This window comes from Nycticebus coucang, chromosome X (assembly GCF_027406575.1).
Source record: "Nycticebus coucang isolate mNycCou1 chromosome X, mNycCou1.pri, whole genome shotgun sequence".
Lineage (NCBI taxonomy): Eukaryota > Metazoa > Chordata > Mammalia > Primates > Lorisidae > Nycticebus > Nycticebus coucang.
Window position 1 is genome coordinate 31,515,761 of NC_069804.1, and position 22,001 is coordinate 31,537,761.

Below are 22,001 nucleotides of genomic sequence, written 5' to 3' on the forward strand. Positions count from 1 at the left end.
GTAGAAGCAGATAGGAAACAGAATGGTGCCTGAAAGGGGGCATATGATGCTTCCGTCTGCCTTTGTTCTTTATGTTGTTTTCCATAACAGAACCACAAAATTGAATTTTTAAAGCTGGCACGTTTTACAAAGCGGTCGGGTTGGTAAATTAGGGGCGTTTGACAGATGTATACGGGCTTATTGTGAGGTTGGTACACGTATGAGAGGGACAGGATGGCATGGGCTGCTGGGGATAAAAATAATGTGGCACAGGTCATCAGGCAAGAGACTGTACAGGCAGCAGAAATACCCACGTAGTGCTAACTGCTTTCTGGATTGTCTTACTGCACTGAGAACTTATCTCAGATCCTATTATTCATGAACTATATAAAGTGGCACCTCATCGCTTCTCGGCCTTTTGGCTAAAATCAGGTATAAAGTAACACCTCATATTTGAGAGTTCAATACCCTACCACTGACTAGGAAAGCATTTCTTTTATCAGTGCACATACCTATAAAATATCTTTGTTAGACTACTAAGTGATCAGACTTATGGCCAAATCACTTAAGGGTTTATTCTTTTTTTTTTGAGATGGAGTCTCACTATGTCACCCTTGGTAGAGTACCATGCCGTCACAGCTCACAGCAACCTCAAACTCTTGGGCTTAAGTGATTCTCTTGCCTCAGCCTCTCGAGTAGCTGGGACTACAGGCGCCCGCCACAACACTCTATTTTTTTTTTGTTGTTGCAGTTGTCATTGTTATTTAGCTGGCCTGGGCCGGACTCGAACCCGCCAGCCTTGGTGCATGTGGCTGGTGCTGTAACCACTGTTTTAAGGGCGCTCGGCCAGAATTTATTCTTAAATTATATTAATTGTTTTTTCTACCCATGTAGTGTTCCTGTAGAATGGTAGAGATTAAGAAAGTGTCTTACAATAGATAATGACTTTTATTACACTGGAATTTACCATCTACATATACTTGCAGACAAAGGAAGAGATTATGGATTGATAAATAAACTAGATAGAAATTGGCTGATGGTCAGTGTTTAAATACATATATATACTGAGCTGCTCAAACCCTCCAACTGTTTGTGAACAAAACTATATCTAGATATTAATCAGGAAAGTTATAATCACAAAGCTAAATGTGCACACATTCATACTTTGAATACAGTTCAATATATGCCAATGACGCATGTTGGCTATCAGTTTATCGCTAAATGGGGAAGAATGCAACTTCTTTTTTTTTTTTTTTGCTTCAAGTAGATTCCATTTCTTTTTTTTTTTTTATTAAATCATAACTGTATACAATGATATGATTATGGGGCATCATACAGTTTAGCAATGCCACTGCCATTGAGATAAGATCGGAAGCCTAATTTAACTTTCTGAATGGCCAGGAACAAGGCACTTTACTTATCTGGGCTTCCAGGAAAATGAAAGATAAAGATTAGCTGACACCTTAAGGTTAAGCTCTGTGGCAAGGGGCAACAAAAAAAAAAAAGTTGTAAATTTAAAGTACACAATAGCTTGCCTATCTATATATACTTTATGTTTGAGAAAAACATAATTTTTTAAAGAAGGCTTCTCCTCTGTGGGCAATTATCTAGCAGGGTTAAGTAAACCATGAGGTGGTATTTTATAGCACACTTCCACTAAATGTCTGACCTCTGGCGCCAACATCTGTTTTGAGTTACTCAAACAGCTGTCCAAAACAGCTGTAAAAACTGTGATCTTCATTTTCATAACACAACAATGGGAACGTGTATGGCAGCGTTACAATAAACCTATAAAGTCCTCTAAGACGTTAGCAAGGTCTTAGTAGAAACATTCATGGTAAAATTTTAAGATTTAGTTTTTTTTGAAAGATGGTCACCTGGGCAAGGAAAGTGAGATCAGTTAATGATCATTTTAAACTGCTGGTTTGGAAGATCAATTTAGTGGATTGCAGCCAGCATTTTATTTTTAAATAAATTAATGAGAAAAGGAGCATGCATTATATGTAGCACGGACGGTATTGCTTCATGAAACTTTTATTTCTGACCTTTACATATGTGACTATGAGTGCTGTGTACATATGATGGGCATATACATACGTGTGTGTGTACATAAATATAATCTTTTAATATCCTTACCCCAGTTTGCAACGTAGAATGTTTCTATTATATGGATAATGATCAAAACAGGTAGAAAGTCACTGTTCTGGGCATCAAAGAGACTAAGATGACCTTTTAAGGCTCTTCCATTTGGGAGAGTATACTCCCAATATCAGTCTAACATACCTACCAACTGCTAAAACATTCCCCATAAACCTACCTGCATCCCCACCCCCACACCAGTCATTCAAACTCAAACAAAAAAAGCTTTCAGTTAGAAATAAACTATTCCTAAAACAGTAGAGTGCATTGATAATTAGCCTATTTTTATAATGAAGAAACTCTTAATCCATTTGAATTTGGGGAGAAAAGGGCCTATAACAAGGCCTAATTTAGCTGGAAGCAGCAAAACGAGAGAAAATGCCACGGTCCAGCTTTACAGAAAGACTGGCCACAACTTCCAACACTTTAACTACTCTCTTACTATGTTTTTTTGTTTATTTGATTGAGCTTTCCCCCCAAGAATATGAATTAATTTTCTCAGGCCACCAGGATATGAATAAGTAGAAAGTTAGTGGAATTGGTACCACAGACAAGGAGGCCTCCTTAGCCCATATTTGAGAACTCAAATCACCACTGAGGGGATGATATGCTTCATAAGCATTGATTTAGGAAACACTATGCAGGTGTCCTGATTAGAGTTTCCCAAATTTCTATACAAGTGAGTAAATCAATATCAGAGATGCTAACCGCTAAATACCATATCAGAGGAGGGACATTTCGAGTCTTCCAGGAAGCTTCTTCCATACCCATGTGATATTTAGCTTTAAGGATTCTAAAGGGGTGTGTGCAGGGAGACGGGGCAAAATCCTTAAAGCTAATTAGGGTGGACCAGAGATACAGGACAAAAAAGAATCTAGGGAGGCAAGGCCTTGCTGCAGCTTCTCTGCTCTCCTCCTGTTGTTCCACGTGGAAGCCCAGGGTGCCAAAAGAGCTGCCACTAACTTCCCACAGAGCAGGTAAACAAGCCACCAGTTTAAGGGTACAGGATCATACAGCAATCTTATCACTGTATTGTGTGTGGAATTTCTTTGGACTTCTGCATCCCCAACAGACCGTAAGTACCCTGAAGGCACGGAACTTGTCACTTTTTCTTTGTGTCCCTAGTACCTCTACTGGCACGTAGTAGGTACTAGGAAACGCTGACAGGACAGAGTAAGGGGGATGAAGGTGAGAGCATTTGATTCTGCCAAGCCTGTATGTATATGGCCTTCTGATTATCAAATATGACACCTAGGGAGAGGACTCTAAGACAGTCAGGATGGGGGTGGGGGTGTGGAGGTGGGTGGAAGACAGATAAGACTTTTATCTGTTAAAATCAACACATCAGAGGCGCTCAGCACTGAAAAGATGGCTGGTGCAGACATTTAAAATTAGCTTCCCCTGACGGTTCCTTAGCAACGCTCTACCAGAACATTATTGCTTTTAATGTGCACTGCACAACGCTCACTCACACATCAAATAGCTAGGAAATGGCCATTGTTAACTGACACTGAACAAAAAGATAGGAAAAACACACTACTCAAAACACCCTCCTCATTGCCCTTATGGCGAGGAACAAATAGCCCAAATTTCCTGCTGCCCGTCCTTCGTCCTTTGCAGGCTGTCCATTAGGGGTGCCAATCACTGGCGACAAAGCCTCGTGCTTTTCCCCCTTTGTTTCATTGGGCTTTCCCTCTGTTTGATCACAGGTGACTGCCACCAGTCTTTTTATTTACTGAAGGGAGGTGGGACGGTGACTTTGTTTTATTCGAGGGAAATAACCTAAAATGAATGTTCTAGGAAACTAACAAGAGCAGCAAAATATCTCCTTGGATGAAGCAAAACATGCTCCTGCAGGGTAAAGGGAAGATCTGGGGTGGGGGGAAAGGTTTTAAATGCTGCCTTTGTTTGAGGAGAGAAAGGCATAAGGTCAGAGTGATAGAAGGAAAAATAATAACGTCTTTCTTTGCAAAGCCTGTATTTCATGTATGAAGGTTAAAAAAAAAAAGTCTATGAAGATCTGATTGTTTTTGCATTTAATGATGGAATATGATACAATTTTTAAGTATAAAAAGATTAGATTGCAACTCAGAATTCCCACCACCACCTGGTAGGCATGTTCTAGGCCTTGCTGTAGCACATAATAGCCACGTGTCCCTGACACAGGCACTACTGGAGCACTAATTTCCTGTCGGTAAAAGTCACATAATAATTGCTTTTCAGCACAAGGCACAGTCATATAATTAACTCTTCAGACTAATGCATGAAGTAAGTAAAATACTTGATAAATATAAGGTGCTATACTTATTTCTGGAGACATCTTGATTTCATAGGTATTCAAACCAAAATACTTCAAAGTAGGAATTCACATCAAAAAATAAAATCTCACTATGGACCCAAATTGGCATTCTGATAGCACCTGTTGACTTTCATACGGAAAATACATCAGTTGCGTATGAAAAGTGAGGGGACTAATCCCAGGAAGTCTGAGTCCCTCCCAGGTACTGGAGCTTACCTCTCGAACTAGGGAAGGAGTTGTTGAGTTGCTCCATCACCTCCTCTAACCCTGTGCTTGTGTCTTGAGGAGGACTGAGAAGATCTTCCTCGCCTTAATAAAAGCAAAATCAGATAGTGGCAAATTACTCTTATGTAAAATGTAGTAGAGAAAAGGGCCACAAGTACATTTAAAAAACCATTATAAATTCATTTCACTTGCTCACAAATAAGTTAAAAAAATAACAAAAAAACCCTTAATAATTAGGGAAGAACACTTTTTTTTATATTATTAAAGTTTATTTTATGAGGTTTTCTTTTCCTTTTTTTTTTTTTTTTTTTTGTAGAGACAGAGTCTCACTGTACTGCCCTCGGGTAGAGTGCCGTGGCGTCACACGGCTCACAGCAACCTCTAACTCTTGGGCTTACGCGATTCTCTTGCCTCAGCCTCCCAAGCAGCTGGGACTACAGGCGCCCGCCACAACGCCCGGCTATTTTTTGTTGCAGTTTGGCCGGGGCTGGGTTTGAACCCGCCACCCTGGGCATATGGGGCCGGCGCCCTACTCACTGAGCCACAGGCGCCACCCTCTTTTCCTTTCTGTTTTTGAGACAGAGTCTCAAGCTGTTGCCCTGGGTACAGTGCCATGGTGTCACAGCTCACAGCAACCTCAAACTCTTGGCCTCAAGCAATCCTCTTGCTTCAGGTTTTTTTTTTTTTTTTTTCTCCCTATTTCTAATAGAAACGGTCTCACTTTTGCTTCAGTTGGTCTTGAACTTGTGAGCTCAAGCAATCTACCCGCCTTGGCCTCCCAGAGTGCTAGGATTACAGGTGTGGTCCACTGGCCACTGAGCCTGGCCATTATGAGGTTTTATGTTTTAATTTTTTTTTTAAATTTCAGTTTGATGTGAGGGTACATACAACTAGGTTATAATAGTTGCATCTGTTATGTAGAGGCCCTCTCATAGTTGTGTCCCACACCCAAAAGGTGTGCCATACACCCTACATTGCACCCATTAAGTGGGAGCAAACCAATCCCTCCCTTCCCTCGTTCTCCCTTCCCCCAACTAGAATTGATATATTTTTGGGGGGGTTAAAGTCCCTCTTATAATTGTGTCCCACCCCAATGAACTGAGTTTCCCTCTCTCTTTTTTTTTTTTTTTTTTTTGAGACAGAGTCTCATTTTGTCACCCTCGGTACAGTGTCATAGCTCACAGCAACCTCAAACTCTTGGGCTCAAGCTATTTATTCTCTTACATCAGCCTCCTGGGTAGTTGGGATTACAGGTGCCTGCCACAATGCCTGGCTATTTTTTAGAGATGGGGTCTCAAACTTGCTTAGGCTGGTCTTGAATCTGTGAGCTCAGGCAATCCACTGGCCTTGGCCTTCCAGAGTGCTAGGATTACAGGCATAAGCCACTGTGCTCAGCCTGAGTTTTTCTCTTATGTGGTTTTTTCTTATTAGATTGTCTACTGACTTTATATTTGTACTGAGTACACTGGATACTTGCTTTTCCATTTTTGTGATACTAGGAAACAATTTCTTTTATTATTATTTTTTTTTTTGCAGATTTTTTTTGGCCAGGGCCGGGTTTGAACCCACCACCTCTGTATATGGGGCCAGCGCCCTACTCCTCTGAGCTACAGGTGCTGCCCAGGAAGCAATTTCTTAAAGGGAAGAAGAATCCCACACACTAATTTATCTATGTCGTTATCTTTGGAAAAGAAAACCATGTATCTATTCAGAAGTTAAGATGAAGTTGACCAGAATAGAGGACTTGAAATGTTTGCACTAGATAGAAATAATAAACACTGGAGGTGATGGATATACCCCAATAACCCTGACTTTAGCATTATATACTCTTTGCACGTAACAAAATATCACATGTGCCCCTATAAATATGCTCAAGTATTATGTGGCAATAAAAAATAAAAAGTCGACAAACCTTCTTTTCTTATGCCCTGTTAACGAATGTCAGACTTTTTTCTCTGTAATAAAACAATCATGGCACACTTGCAGTGTGCCTCAACAACAAAATAAGAATGTGACATTTTACATTCCCATCATGAGAGTAAGAAGACACTGAGGTCTTTTTTTTTTTACTCTTTCTTTGGTATTTAACCAAAAATACAAATAAAAGTCAAGTACTTTTAACGTCCAGTATAATAGAAATACAAGTATTGGGTGGCAGCTGTGGCTCAAAGGGGTAGGGCGCTGGCCCCATATACTGGAGGTGGTGGGTTCAAACCAGGCCCCGGCCAAAAACTGCAAAAAAAAAAAAAAAATACAAGTATTATGGGACCTATACAAGTAATGAAATATTAATATTCTAAAAACTGTAGAAATGGGGTTTACTGTAAAGTTGTGTTCTTCTCTCTCTGTTACTTGGGAGTACTTTACCATAATGACGTCTTGAAGTTTCATAAAGAGGAAATGTTTATTTTTAATTTTTTTGTTTTTTGAGTCAGTTCTCATTTTGTCGCCCTCGGTAGAGTGCTATGCCATCATTGCTCACAGCAACCTCGAACTCTTGGGCTCAAGTGATTCTCTTGTCTCAGCCTCCTAAGGAACTGGGACCACAGGTGCCCACCACAACACCTGGCTATTTTTAGAGACTGGGTCTTGCTTTTGCTCAGGCTGGGCTTGAACTCCTGAGCTCAGTCAATCCACTTGCCTCTGCCTCAGCCTCCCAGAGTGCTAGGTTTTACAGGTATGAGCCATCATGCCCGGCCCCTACTTTTAATTTTTGAGAATTTTTTCTTTTTTAATGTGAGATGATAATGATGATTTGGAAGCCTTTGAAAGGAGTTTAGGGATAGATGATCTTCACTGGGAATGGGAGTCTCCTTGTACATTTTGTGGATCTGTGTCACTATTATTTATTTGTGGGTAAAAGAAATACACTTCAAGTAGCATTTACAGTTGGGGGGGAATTTTATAGGCACAAACAAAATTAATTTCAACTTTAAATGTCTTTTGAAACTAATTTTTCATAATGCTCTATCTTCCAAGTAACTGCTTTTCAAGTTCCATTTGTTCAGCTCATTGTCACTTCTGCCTAAAAGAAGACCTTGCTTCAGCAAGTTAACAATAATGAACTTCATTAGGGAAGAAGCTCAGGTTCACATCTGACTCAGAAATGCCTGCGAAGCCAGTGACTAAATGATTTAAATATGCTTGTCATTTCCTTCGGTTTATGCTACTTGGATTTTCATCTGTAATTATAATCCTGCATTTATTTCTACGTTTTCATCCTTGCTTTTTAAAGCACAAGCTAAAAGAATCACTTACCAATTCTAATCATTAAAACGAAATCGCATCCTAGGTGGATGAGAGGCTGCATGTCATTATTAGAATGGAGGGTTAAGAACCTAGGGTAGATAACAAGCCTCTGATTATGCAAGTCTCATGGTAACATACCTCAGGAAACTTCTTTGAAATACTAAGTACAGAAAATGGGTGCTGAAGAATTAAGGTCCCAAAGTAGAAGAGTTACAATCTCTCTCTTTTTCTCCCTCCCTCTTTGTACACACATACACACCTTGCTCAAGTTTATGCCTTTGCAAAAAAGGGGAAATTTAGCCTTTTTAGTTTCTTTTTTCCTGTGGTTTTAAACTACCATTATCTGGTGACAAAATGAATGAACTACTACTACTGGGAGGAACAGAATCCTGACAACTACAGGGCCAATTACATATTTCTATCCCACTAGTGATGCAAATGTTTGCTGAATTGGGAAACATGAGGCATTTTTAATGGCAATAAGTCCACTTTAGTGACTGTATGCCTTACACAATAAATTAGAACAGAAACAGTTATGAGCACTGATGTTAATATTTCTGACAGTTTAATTACATCACACTGGAGGTCAAGGAACTCAATTGTACTGTGTTAAGATTCAGGTACAGTTCAATGAAGGGACTGACATTCCTGTTCCTGAATTATTTCAAAGATCAAATTGTAAAATACTATAAACCCAATGATGTCAGCCAAGCTCATGTGTACAAATAAAGTATTGGTTAGTCTCAAATATGAGTGTTCAAGTACAAATGTAAAATTGGCTTATTTGTCTTAATGGAAAACTTTCAAGGCAGTGATAATTGTATCCATTCAGACACTCTTTGAGTATCTATTACATTTTAGGTAGTAAAAAATAAGTAAGGTATAACCTTGTTTTCTTTTTCTCAAAATGTGTTTAAATCACCTCTTTTGAAGGATTGAAATCAGACTTATTACAAATATGCCTGAGTACAAGTTTCACTCACAAAAAAATGCTTGATGCTGGGTGGTGCCTGTGGCTCAGTGAGTGGGGTGCTGGCCCCATATACTGAGGGTGGCAGGTTCGAACCTGGTCCTGGCCAAACTGCAACAAAGGAATAGCTGGGCGTTGTGGCGGGCGCCTGTAGTCCCAACTCCTCAGGAGGCTGAGGCAAGAGAATCGCCTAAGCTCAAGAGCTGGAGGTTGCTGTGAGCTGTGATGCTACAGCACTCTACTGAGGGTGGTAAAGTGAGACTCTCAAAAAAAAAAAAAAAAGCTTGATACCTAATATTTTCTGTGTCAGATTATAATGGACAAGTTAAAACAGCTAAATGAAACCTGAAGGTAAAGTAACACTATCGTACTATTCAAGACTTAGCCAGATTTCTTAAAATGCCTTTAAAAAATCCACAAAAATTCAAAAGAGTAAGATTAATTACTTCAAATGTCTATTAAAAGCCAACTGTATGCCAGACACTGTTTCGAATGATGAGATTATAATAGTAAATAAACAAAAATTCCTGCCTCCACGAAATTCATTCTTTTTTATATTATTTTTTTAGAGACAGTCTCACTTTGTCACTCTCGGTAGAGTGCTGTAGCGTCACAGCTCACAGCAACCTCCAGCTCTTGGGCTTAAGCGATTCTCTTGCCTCAGCCTCCCGAGTAGCTGGGTCTACAGGTGCCCACCACAATGCCCGGCTATTTTTTTGTTGCAATTTGGCCAGGGCCAGGTTTGAACCCGCCACCCTTAGTATATGGAGCTGGTGCCCTACTCACCGAGCCACAGGCACTGCATGAAACTCATTTTTTTTTTTCCCCAGAAAAGTAAATTTATTTCAGGTTAATGTGAGGGTATAAACAATCAGGTGAAAATATTTGATTTTGTCAGAGTCCCTCTTGTGGTTACATCTGACACACAAAAGGTGTGCCAAACACCCCCACCAGGTGCCCATTCAGTGAGAGTACCCCAACCCCCTTCCCTACCCCATTACCCCCGTCCCCAACTCCAATTGAAATGAGTTTTTCTCCTATGTGGGCATGAAGTAGTTCATCTACTGGCTACATATTAGTATTGAGTGTATCTGATAGTTGCTTTCCATTTGCTAAGCAGAATGTGTTTTGGCTCGGTTACGGGGCTAGCCACATGCAACAAGGGTGGCAGAACTTAGCCCGGGCCAGCTAAACAATAATGACAACTGCAACAAAAAATAGTCGGGCGTTGTGGTGGGTGCCTGTAGTCCCAGCTACTTGGGAGGCTGAGGCAAGAGAACCACTTAAGCCCAAGAGTTTGAGGTTGCTGTGAGCTATTATGCCACAGCACTCTACCGAGGGCAACATAGTGAGACTCTGTCTCAAAAAAAAAAAAAAAAAAAGCGTTTCAATTCCATGCAGGTTAACACAAAAGATGTGAAGTCACCATCTTTTTATGGCTGAATAGTTCCACGGTGTGCATGGACCACTATTTGTTAATCCATTCCTGGGGAAACTCACATTCTTAAGGAGGCACACAGGGTAAACAAATAAAACAAGTAAACTCTACAGGTTTGTTGACTGGTACTACACACTCTCAGGAGAGGGTCTGCAAGGGGCAATGAACAAGAGCCACCAAAGGGGAGTCTAGTAAGTCTTCTTGATGAAGTGTAGATGAACAAAAACTTTGAAGATTTCAGGTATGAATTGCACAGATATTTGAGGGAAAAGTGCTCCAGATAGAGGGATCAGTAAGTGCAAAAGATCCTGAGAGGGGAAGGGATTGGCTTGTCCGAAGTATAGCAAAAAGGCAGAGTCAATTAACCAAGGGTTGGAAGAAGAGTACTTCCCGGGCTTAGTAATTTGGACTTGATCATGTGACCTGCTTTGGCCAAAAGAACATTAGCAGTAGAGGCTTGAAATGTTCTTGAGTGGTTGGCTTTGCTTTCTTGTGTTTATGTGTCTTTAAGAAGCACATGGCTCAAGCTGGGCTTACACCTGTAAACCTAGCACTCTGGGAGGCCAAGTTGGGTGGATTGCCTGAGTTCCAGACCAGCCTGAGCAAGAGTGAGACCCTGTCTCTATTAAAAATTAGAAAAAAACTAGCCAGGCATGGTGGTGCATGCCTATAGTCCCAGCTACTTGGGAAGCTGAGACAAAAAGATCGCTTGAGCCCAGAAATTTGAGGTTGCTACGTGCTATGATCACGCAATGGAAAAAAACAAAAGGAAAGAAAAGCAGCAGCACATGGCCCAGATAGTGTGCTGGTCCAAGGAGGATGGATGGAAGAATATGGAACAGACTTGAAACCAACCCACAACCTGGAGTCAAGCCCAGAGGAGTGCCAGCAAAATCCAGAAAACCAACAGATGCACGAGTGAGAAAAATGCAACGTGAGATATTTGTGGTTATTTGTTGTACTGCAACAGCTGACTGATATATTGCCTCAAGGCATCAAACTAGCCAGATGCAATATATACGGGCCGTCTAATGATATGCTATATAGCTGCAATGTAATAGGCAACCCCAAAATGTTCCTGACGCTGACAACCTATGCCACAAGCCCCTGTCCCCTAAAAAGCCTTTTCAAAAACGACGAGAACAAACAAACAGGCTAGGTGCGGTGGCTCATGCTTGTAATTCCAGCACTCTGGGAGGCGGAGATGGGCAGATCACCTGAGCCCACGAATTTGAGACCATCCTGAGCTAGAGGGAGACCCTGCCTCTAAAAATAGCCGGGCGTTGTGGTGCCTGTAGTCCCAGCTACTCGGGAGGCTGAAGCAAGAGAGTCTTGAGAGAGAAACAAAGAGAAATAACCACAATGGCCTTTTTATTTATTTAACAAGAAAATATTTATTGAATCCCAATTGTGTACACAGGAATTGGCCATCTCTTATCCCTCTTTCACTGATGCATTGCCCCCTCAGAAGTACATGTACTGTTTGAGGGATTTTAAAGTTAGTTAATAACAATTCTTTAACATTAACACTATTTTTCTTTTTTTTTTTTTTTGAGACAAAGTCTTACTTGGTCACCCTTGGTAGAGTGCCGTGGTGTCTTAGCTCACAGCAACCTCAAACTCTTGAGTTCAAGCAATCCTTTGGCCTCAGCCTCCCAAGTAGCTGGGAATACAAGGCACCTGCCACAGCACTCAGCTGTTTTTTAGAGACGGGGGTCTCACTCTTGATCAGTCTGGTCTTGAACTTGTAAGCTCAGGCAATCCACCCGCCTCGGCCTCCCAAGTGCTGGGATTACAGATGTGGGTCACCATACCTGGCCCTAACGCTTGAACTTGATGCTACTCCAGGGTGATTCCCACAAACACATATAAAAGTTCCTTTTGGATTATTATCTGCATAGCCTTTTTGGCTTGCCTGAAGTTGGTCTAAAGAGATTAGCCAAATATTTTTAAAATTACTAAAATAAGGAAAGACACAAAGTTAAATAGTACCTTGGTATAGCATAACATGACAGTCTTCTTTAATCGCTGCTGAAGTAAAGAAAAAAGAAGTGAGGGCGGCACCTGTGGCTCAGTGAATAGGGCGCCAGCCCCATATACCGAGGGTGGCGGGTTCAAACCCGACACTCGCCAAACTACAACAAAAAAATAGCCGGGGTTTGTGGTGGGCGCCTGTAGTCCCCAGCTACTTGGGAGGCTGAGGCAAGGGGATTACCTAAGCCCAAGAGCTGGAGGTTGCTATGAGCTGTGACGCCATAGCACTCTACTGAGGGCGACAAAATGAGACTCTACCTTTAAAAAAAACCCACAAAGAATAAAAAGAAAGTGGGATGACTCAATTTAGTCTGAGAAAAAGGAAATGAAATAGCTTGCCATGGCAAAATGTTTTTTCATCTTCTGAGATCTATGATCATTTCCGACTTTCCTAAAGGGATGATATCCAATCTGACTCGCTTCCTATCCCTTAATTCAAATGCTGATAATGGTTCTACCTGCTTAAAAAGTGATTTTAGCCAGAACCTATGCAGCCTATACAGAATAAACAAAAGATTCCTTACTCTTGTGATTTTTGTCTGCACTTAAACAAATTTTTTCCCTCTAGAAAAGAAAGGAGCTATGTATGTGAAATTGTTTTCTCCTAAAAGATGGCTGTATATAAGCAAATATGTTCCCCAATATTTTTCTTTGGATTTTAACCCAATTTCCAACTTGATATGTTATTACCTTACTAAAGTCTTTCCTGCCTTTCTCCAGTTTTATCCAGTACCTAATACTTAGCTTTAATTACTTTTTTACATTATGATTTAGGATAGATGCTTTCTAATTTACACATAAATGCTGCATGTAACTTCTTTAATATATTATGGTGTATAATAATGCTGCTGATTACTAAGCTGGCCAGTTTTGAATGGTGGTGAAAGATAATGAAATTAGTAGTTAAATTTCCTAAATGTGTGGATTGTTCCGTGTCTCCATGAGAATGTATGGTGCTTGATTCCCAAAACATTAATTCAATGAGCAATTTACTGAATGTTTGTTGCAAAGAGGGTGCTCAAATGGTAAAGACAATGGAGCAAGACTTTGCGTCCTGTTCTTAAGAAGCTTAAGTTCTAGGGAGAAAAAATATTAAGACCTGTCTACAAAACAGAATAAGTTACAAGATATAAGGCATGATTGAGTCACAAAGGAAAACTCCACTGAGGGAAAAGAAAGAATAGTATATTTCAAGTTAAGAACATATCATGTTCATGGCCAAAGAAAACCAGAAGTCTGGACTTTATTCAGAAGACAAGCAGGAGTCATAAAATGCTTAAGGAGAGGAATAACAGGATACAGTTTGAATGATGGGAGAGTAACTGGAAGCATCTGAAAGATGGTTTGGAAAGGGAGAGAGACCAAAGACAGAGAAAAAAATTAGAAAAATATTCATAGGCCGAGCCTGGTGGCTCACACTTGTAATCTTAGCAGTCTGAGAGGCTGAGGCAGGTGGATTGCCCAAGCTCAGGATTTCTAGACCAGCCTGAGCAAAGTGAGACCCTGTCTCTACAAATAGAAAAACTAGATACTCAGGAGGCTGAGACAGGATCACTTGAGCCCAAGAGTTTGAGGTTGCTATGAGCTATGACCCCAGGGTGCTTAACCCACAGGTGACCAAGTGAGACTCAAGGAAGGAAGGAAGGAAGGGAAGGAAGGGAAGGAAGGAAGGAAGGAAGGAAGGAAGGAAAAGAGAGAGAGAGAGAGAGAGAGAGAAAGAAAGAAAGGAAAGAAAGAAAGGAAAGAGAGAGAGAAAGAAAGAAAGAAAGAAAGAAAGAAAGAAAGAAAGAAAGAAAGAAAGAAAGAAAGAAAGAAAGAAAGAAAGGAAAGAGAGAGAGAGAAAGAGAGAAAGAAAGAAAGAAAGGACAAAAGAAAGAAAAGTATTCAAATTGTCTGTTCAGGTAATATGATGAGGGCTAAATTTGTGCAGAAGCAGCTGGATTGAAGAGTTCTCCCTTTGCAATGAGCAAAACAAATCAACATTGGTCATTGTATTGGTGGTAGTGGGACATGGCTAAGGAAGGTAGGAAAAGGAAGAAAGTGTAGAAAATGTATTTGTATAGATTGGAAAATTACAAGAGATCTTCTGATGATTGACCATGATTTCAGACTGGGTTATATTTTTATCCCTGGCTTTATCCAGAAGATGCCCAGGAGAGACAGCTGGGCTGGAAATCTTGACTTAGAATTATCAACACAGAAGAAAACCAATGAATGAAAGGAAGGAGTGGCCAGGAAAAGTGAGGAAGAGTGAAGGGATAGAGAGAGAATCTTCAGGACAGGCTTGATATGATGCACTGAGAAGGATATCACATCACCCATGTGGTAATCAGGCATAAAACATCTAACCTGAATCCAACCACGAGGCTACCAGCTGGCAATTCCAATCGAGCAACATTCTGTAAAATATCTGGCCCGATTTCTTCTAAAACTTAGGTGTCATGAAAGATGTAAAGAGACTGGGAAAGTGTTCTAGATTGAAACATTTTAAAGAGACATGACCAAAAAATACAAAGCGTGACCCTTCATTAGAATGACCAAAAAAACAAAAAAGCTATCAAGAATGTTAACTGGTAGAATTGGGGGGTATGTGGATTGGAATTGTATATTAGAAAACAGTATTGTATCAGTGTTCATTTCCTCAGTGTGACAATTTTATTGTGATTATGTTAGAGAATATCTTTCATCTTGGAAAATACTGCTGGAATGTTTAGAGGTGAAGTGTCGTTATGTATGAAATATAATCATTGAATGGGTCAGTGCAGTAAAAATAAACTAATCATCAAGCTATATACAAACATAAAATATGATAGATATGCACATAAAACATATATAGTACATATAAATAATGCTAACATGTAGATATATAGATACTAATCTAAATATGTGTGACATATTTAACAACACATAAAGTGTATAAATAAATAGAAGCAAAGCAAATGTAGTAAAATACTGAATTAACGGCAATGCTTCCATAAGTTTGAAATCATTCTAAATAAAAATCTAGGGAACTGTTCTGCTGTAATCCTCAAATGTACACAATAAAATTTATTTTTAGTATGGAGAGGCCTCAAAGAACTAGAAGTAGACCTACCATTTGGTGCTGCAATCCCATTACTAGGTATCTACCCAGAAGAAAAAAGACATTTCACCATAAGGACATCTGCAGTGGACTGTTTATAGCAGCACCACTCACAATTCCTACATCGTGGAATCAACCCAAGTGCCCTTCAACATGTGCATGGACTAATAAATTGTGGTATATGTATACCACGGAATACTATTCAGGCATAACAAAACAGAGATTTTTGTACCTTTTGAAACAATCTGTACTGATTTGGACAATATTCTCTTAGGCAAAATATCACAAGAATGGAAAAAAATCATCATACGTACTCAGTACCAATTTAAAACTAGTGGATTACCTACTACATGCTCACAGGACAGAAAATGTAAATAAAATCCAAACAGGGGTAGGGTAAGTTCCCACCAAACAGGCACATTGCATGGGTATATGGCACAGTTCCTGGGTGAAGGACACAACTACAGTGTGGACTTTAACCTTAGGAAAGCAATTTATATAAAACCTAATCATATGTACCCTCATATTAACCTAAAAATAAAAAAAAATTTATCTGGGGAACCACTTAATTTTTAAAAGAAACTAATAAATGAATATAATACGAAATGCTTTTAAAAAGAGTAATCTGGGCTCGGCACCTGTAGCTCAGGGGCTAGGGTGCCAGACACATATACCAGGGGCTGGTGGATTTGAATCCAGCCTGGGCCTGCTAAACAACAATGACAACTCCAACCAAAAAATAGCCGGGCATTATGGCGGGCAGCTGTAGTCCCAGCTACTTGGGAGGCTGAGGCAAGAGAATCGCTTGAGCCTAAGAGTTGGAGGTTGCTGTGAGCTGTGACGCCACAGCATTCTACCAAGGGTGACATACTGAGACTCTGTCTCAAAAACAAACAAAAAAAAAAGAGTAATCTGGTGGAAGTATAGAGAGTCATGAGAAATGAGTTGCTAGGAAGTAGATCATGCAAGCCGAAAGAGGATACACTTTGCTAATTTCTATTTCTTTGTTTATTTCTTCCAATTCTATTTCTTTGCAATAGAATGTAGGCTTCATTAGCACACTGTCTCAGTAAGAATTGTCTAGAACACAAGTGATCCGCAGAGATTTACCAGTGGTAAGTGTTCTGTGATTTGAGGAAGAACATAGACTGTTGAGACAGATCACCTACCATGACTTCTCTTCTATTTCACCCAAAAGAAAATCACTGGGGTTGTACATTTAAAGAATGCAGCTCTCTATCCAGAATAGGGTTTAGCAAATCCTAGCTTTATCACATCTCAAACCTTCAAAGCATGAGAACGCACAGTGCATCCTTCAACAAGATGGCTGGGTTTTTCCTTCTTGGATGAAGTTGGCTTATGTAGTTAAAAAAAAAAAAAAAAAAAAAAAAAGTACCTGTGAATTCAGTCTTTCCTTTCAAAGGACAAACTTAACATAGCTTATTTATTTTATATTGGCAAGTTATCTCTTTGCTCAGTGCAGCCACTGGAATATAGCACTTCTGTCCTGGTATTCAGTTCTGCTGAGATCATTTTGGCTCCACAAATCATCAGGACCACAGCCTGACGTGTACTTTAATTTGAGTGCATTAACAGGCATGCTGCCTCGCTGCCAGTATTAGCACCCCAAATAATTAATGTTTCTAAGCACCCAGCGCTCTGAATCTCACCACTAAAACATGCACCTTAGTTTCCTACGCTTTACTTACTTTCAAAAAAGGGGAAAATCCTAAAGTGGGAAACAACAGAGGTTCTAAAGATCAGTTATTTCCAGAATTTATAGACTTTGTAAGGGCATGCAATTTTTTTAGGCACTGTGCTGTCATTTAGAGTCCCAACAGTCCATTAACTATATTCACATCCCATGTGGAGAAAAGACAATCTCGCGCAGAGATTGCCCTAAAATCACCGAGGTGGAGTCAAGTCAGGAAAACCACTTCAAATGTTTCTTCTTCACAAAAGAACCGAAACCTGGCTTTCCCACAAGGTATAACTTCTCTGGAAGAGGATGTGTCTCTGCCCACTACTCCAACCTCATCAGATGTGCTTCAAGCACCTTCTCTCCTTCATTAGAAATGCTAACCCTAGGCGGCGCCTGTGGCTCAGTCGGTAAGGCGCCGGCCCCACATACCGAGGGTGGTGGGTTCAAACCCAGCCCCGGCCAAACTAACCAAAAAATAGCCGGGCGTTGTGGCGGGCGCCTGTAGTCCCAGCTACTCGGGAGGCTGAGGCAGGAGAATTGCTTAAGCCCAGGAGTTGGAGGTTACTGTGAGCTGTGATGGCACGGCACTCTACCGAGGGCCATAAAGTGAGACTCTGTCTCTACAAAAAAAAAAAGAAATGCTAACCCCGGCTTGGCACCTGTAGCACAGTGGTTACGCCACCAGCCACATGCACTGAGGTTGGCGGGTTCAAACCTGGCCTGGGCCAGCTAAACAATGTTCCAAAAATGTCTGCAATTTCCTTATTCCTCCTTTTTACTTGGTAATGTTCCAAAAGTGTCTGCAATTTCCTTATTCTTCAACTCAATTCCCTGCTCTTTCAGTTCATTGAAAAGATAGAAGTTCTCCAACTTGCAACCAAAAATAGCCGGGCGTTGTGGTGGGCACCTGTAGTCCCAGCTACTTGAGAGGCTAAGGCAAGAGAATCGCTTGAGCCCAAGAGTTTGAGGCTGCTGTGAGCTGTGACGCCACACACTCTACCTAGGGCAACATAGTGAGACTCTGTCTCAAAAAAAAAAAAAAGAAATGCTAACCTCTCAGAGCCCTCATTCACCTTCCTCAAGATCCTTCCCACCCTGGCCTCATGAACAGCACAACCCACACTCCTTGCCTTTCAATGATCTCCAGCACACTGGAGTAGTACACACTGGAGCAGTATACACTTCAGCAGCTCACTAGGAGGCTACATTTTAAATATAGGAATTGCTTGAAATCATTTTACCTCCATGATGTCCAAATTTTGAATTTTTCTGACTGTAATCTCTTAATCTTTCACCATAAAACTACACCCTTGACTTTTCCTGTCTGTCCTATCCATTTTGCTTAGGCACTCCAACTCTCTTTATTCTACTGTCATGGTAGATCTCAAGTATGAAAGGAATTCCTGACTACACCATAGCACCAGGCAATAGAGCTCAAGAACTTACAGGTGTCTTCATTTCTGTGAGGTAAGATTGACAAGGTCAAGTATAACCAGTTTTAGGAATCAGGGAAAAGGCAGGCTAGAGCATGGGGCTGACTCGTGCTAGGCCTTAAGAGAGACAGAGAAATGAGGGGGATGTACTGAGTGCCTCTGGTGTTCATAAAACCCTCTATTGTCTAGTCTAGCACAGAAGGAAAAACAATAAGCAGCTGCTAGCAACCCTGTCGCAGTCATTCATTGCCACCGTAAAATGCCTTGCTCATTTTGACCTTTTATCATTTATGCCTCGCCAACTCCGGCTTTCTCAGAACCCAGTCCTGGGTAGAGAACATTGCCGAAGAATGATACCAGTCCATGATGACCATTTCTTCAATAAATACATCTAACTTTACCTAAACCCTTCTTTTTTTTGAGACAGAGCCTCAAGCTGTTGCCCTGGGTAGAGTGCTATGGCATCACAGCTCACAGCAACCTCCTGCTCCTGGGCTCAAGCGATTCTCCTGCCTCAGCCTCCCAAGTAGCTGGGACTACAGGCGCCCGCCACAACACCCGGCTATTGTTTTGGTTGTAGCCGTCATTGTTGTTTGGCGGGCCTGGGCTGGATTTGAACCTGCCAGCTCAGGTGTATGTGGCTGGCACCTTAGCCGCTTGAGCCACAGGTGCTGAGCCTAAACCTTCTTTTTACTTGGTAATGTTCAAAAAGTAATTTCCTTATTCCTCAACTCATTTTTGAAATTCCCTGGTCTTTCAGTTCATTGAAAAGATAGTTCTCCAACTTATATTCTCTTGGCTAAAAATGCTTTTTCAGAAGTGCCTGATGCACTGACAGTGATCCCAGGGACTGATTTGCTTTCATTTCCATTGAGTTCTCTTTGGCATTTGACCTTTTGAACACAGCTTCTCTGTGCCTATCCCTACTTCTCCATCCTTCATTACTCCATCTCCCTAAGGCACTGGATCTAGTAAGTACAGATCTATGTCACGGATCTCTCACTTCACACCCTTCACTGTCAATCCTATGGAGCTCAGTCTCAACTCTCCCCAGCCTGCACACTCTTAGATCAGTTATAGACCTATATTTTAACTTCTCTCCAGACATGACTTAGAAGACCTGTTGGTTCCTCAAAAACATCATGTCCACCAATCAAAAGTTTCACTGTCTTCTTCCAACAAAATCCTCTCCTCTCTCATTTTATAGTCAGTCTCCAGGCCATGGGCAATCTGTTGCAGGTAATAGTCTCACAGCCATTGCCTCCCACAGCTCCCAAGCACAGGCCCTCACAACTCACATATCTTGGCCTTTGAAATTGCCTCTTAACTGATCTTTCTATGTATTAAAAAGTCTTATTTCGGACCAGATACAGCTGCTAGAATGTATCTTTTGAGAAATTTCTTTTTAGATCTTTCTTACCTGGAATGTGATTTTCAGTGGCTCCTTGACACCAAAATGAGTCAAACACTTCTGTCCAACATTCATGTCACTATAATGTGACTCCCACTTTCCTTTGCAGCTTTATTTTCTCCTCTCTCCTGCTTGGACCCTATCTTTCTACTAAAGTGGACGATTGGCTATTTCCCACCCTGGCCCTACACCTTCAACTTGCACTATTCCCTCTTCCAGTTATGTTTGGTCCCTACTCCATCTTTTGGAACCCTTCACAGAAAATATCAAATGGTTGTAAAGCCTTCCGTGGTTTCCAAAATGAACAGTACTTTGATGCCACTCTGCACTGTTATGAATCACTGAAAGGCTGGCTCTTGGAAGGCCAGGACTACGTTCCTCATCACTGTGTCCTCTCTGAGACATTTATGACAGTGCACTGGCCAGAACTGGTATGAGATATTTTAGCCGATGATTTGAACCTCTCAGCAAACATTTTACCATTACTAGATCTTGAGATAACAAAATCTGGGAGTAGTTAAGACACTTACCCATGGATTCTGAAGTTTGACTGCCAACCACTCGAAGCAGCATGGGCTGACTGCTGTCTGACCTCTGTAGAGAGGTAGAAGGAGAGGACACCGTTGTACCATTCACCTTGGCTTCTGCCTGGGGCTAAGGCATCCAAAAGGAAGTAGAATTATTTTTTCATACCAAACACTCAAATATACAACTATAAAAATATTACATAGAAAAATACAGGTATTATAGATACTCAGGACTCAGAAATTTTGACCTTCTCTACTTAGAAACCTTCCAAAGATTGTTGAATCTGGACTATTACACTGTTGACATGATCTATGGATATTGTCTTTATATCTGAATTGTGTCCCCTTGTGAGAAAAACTTAAAAGGTACAGTGGAATGGAAGTAGAAATCATTAGACTAAACAGCTGAAAGATTTAGAAGGTCATCTGAGACTGGTGAAACCATGTGAGATCTCCAAAATGTAATGGAAAATCCATATTTTTGTGAAATATTAAGTAACAAGATAGAACATATCTCAAAGTTTGAAATTCTCAGAAAGCCATAACCATGTCCACATACAGCCTATTGCAATGTAACACCTTGCTAGGTTTTCAATGGAGGCTTAAAAAGTTGTGTGTTGCGGATTATAAGAAGGAAAAGGTATCAAAGGTATACCAGAAAATACAACTGAAGAGAGTTATCATTTCAACAGGTAAAATTTTCACTCTTAGAAAACTAGTGGAAATCTTTAGGCAATTTTTCCCAACATGTATTTCAAGTTGGTCAAACAAAAAACATTTTGCTAGGAAATCATCTTGAACAAATATAAAAAAACACTAGTTTTCCACCTCTTCTATCCTGTAACACCTTGTACTTTACTAGGCACATACCAAGCACTTAAGCACTGATGCTTGTTACACATACAAAAAAAGGGCTGGGAGTTCTGTGTTTTTATTCTGTTTTAAGAGGGGGAAGTAGATGTTTGCAAATATCCCATCTCTCCTCACTTGTTCCAGCAGCTGCCTTAGCCTATGTAACTGTGACTCCAGCTGTTTATTGTGGTCCTCCAGGATTTGCATCCTGGCTTCCAGGCGGCCTTTGTGTTGACGCAGTAGCTTGGCCTCAGCAATGAGCTCAGCATCCCGAGGACTCTGCGGAGAGGTGGGCATCATTTCAGGAGGGGACGGCAGTGGGGACAGGCCTTTATGTTCATGCTGCTGCTTTAGACGATCGTATTCTGCTTGCAGGTTCCTGATGGCATCAAAGAAGTAACAAAACAAACAAAAAAAAAGACAAGAAAAAGAAGAAAAGAAACTTGAATATCATTACCAAGTTTTGTATAATATGGTAAATAGATGCATCTGATCACCAGCAAACAACAGCAAGCAAAAGAGAGGCACTAATGGATGGTTTTAATGATGACAATCTTACCAGTGCTAAAAGAACAAGACGAAATTTGAAGCTTTTGCCTGGTGTGTGAGGAGAGCCATGCTTTTCAAATTTTTATGTTATAATAAAAGTCTCATGAGTGCT

At 40.7% G+C, this 22,001-nt stretch overlaps 1 protein-coding gene across 12 annotated transcripts in view; it reads right to left on the reverse strand.

The window, feature by feature from the left end:
- DMD (dystrophin) overlaps positions 1-22,001 on the reverse strand; it is a 2,416,375-nt gene that overhangs the window by 11,169 nt on the left and 2,383,205 nt on the right. For all 12 annotated transcript variants that reach the window (XM_053581215.1, XM_053581214.1, XM_053581218.1 and 9 more), the window contains 3 exons: positions 21,476-21,719; positions 20,492-20,615; positions 4,634-4,726 (listed from right to left, as the gene is read on the reverse strand). In XM_053581215.1, the coding sequence (XP_053437190.1) occupies positions 4,634-4,726; positions 20,492-20,615; positions 21,476-21,719 (461 nt within the window). The remainder of the gene's footprint in view (positions 1-4,633; positions 4,727-20,491; positions 20,616-21,475; positions 21,720-22,001) is intronic.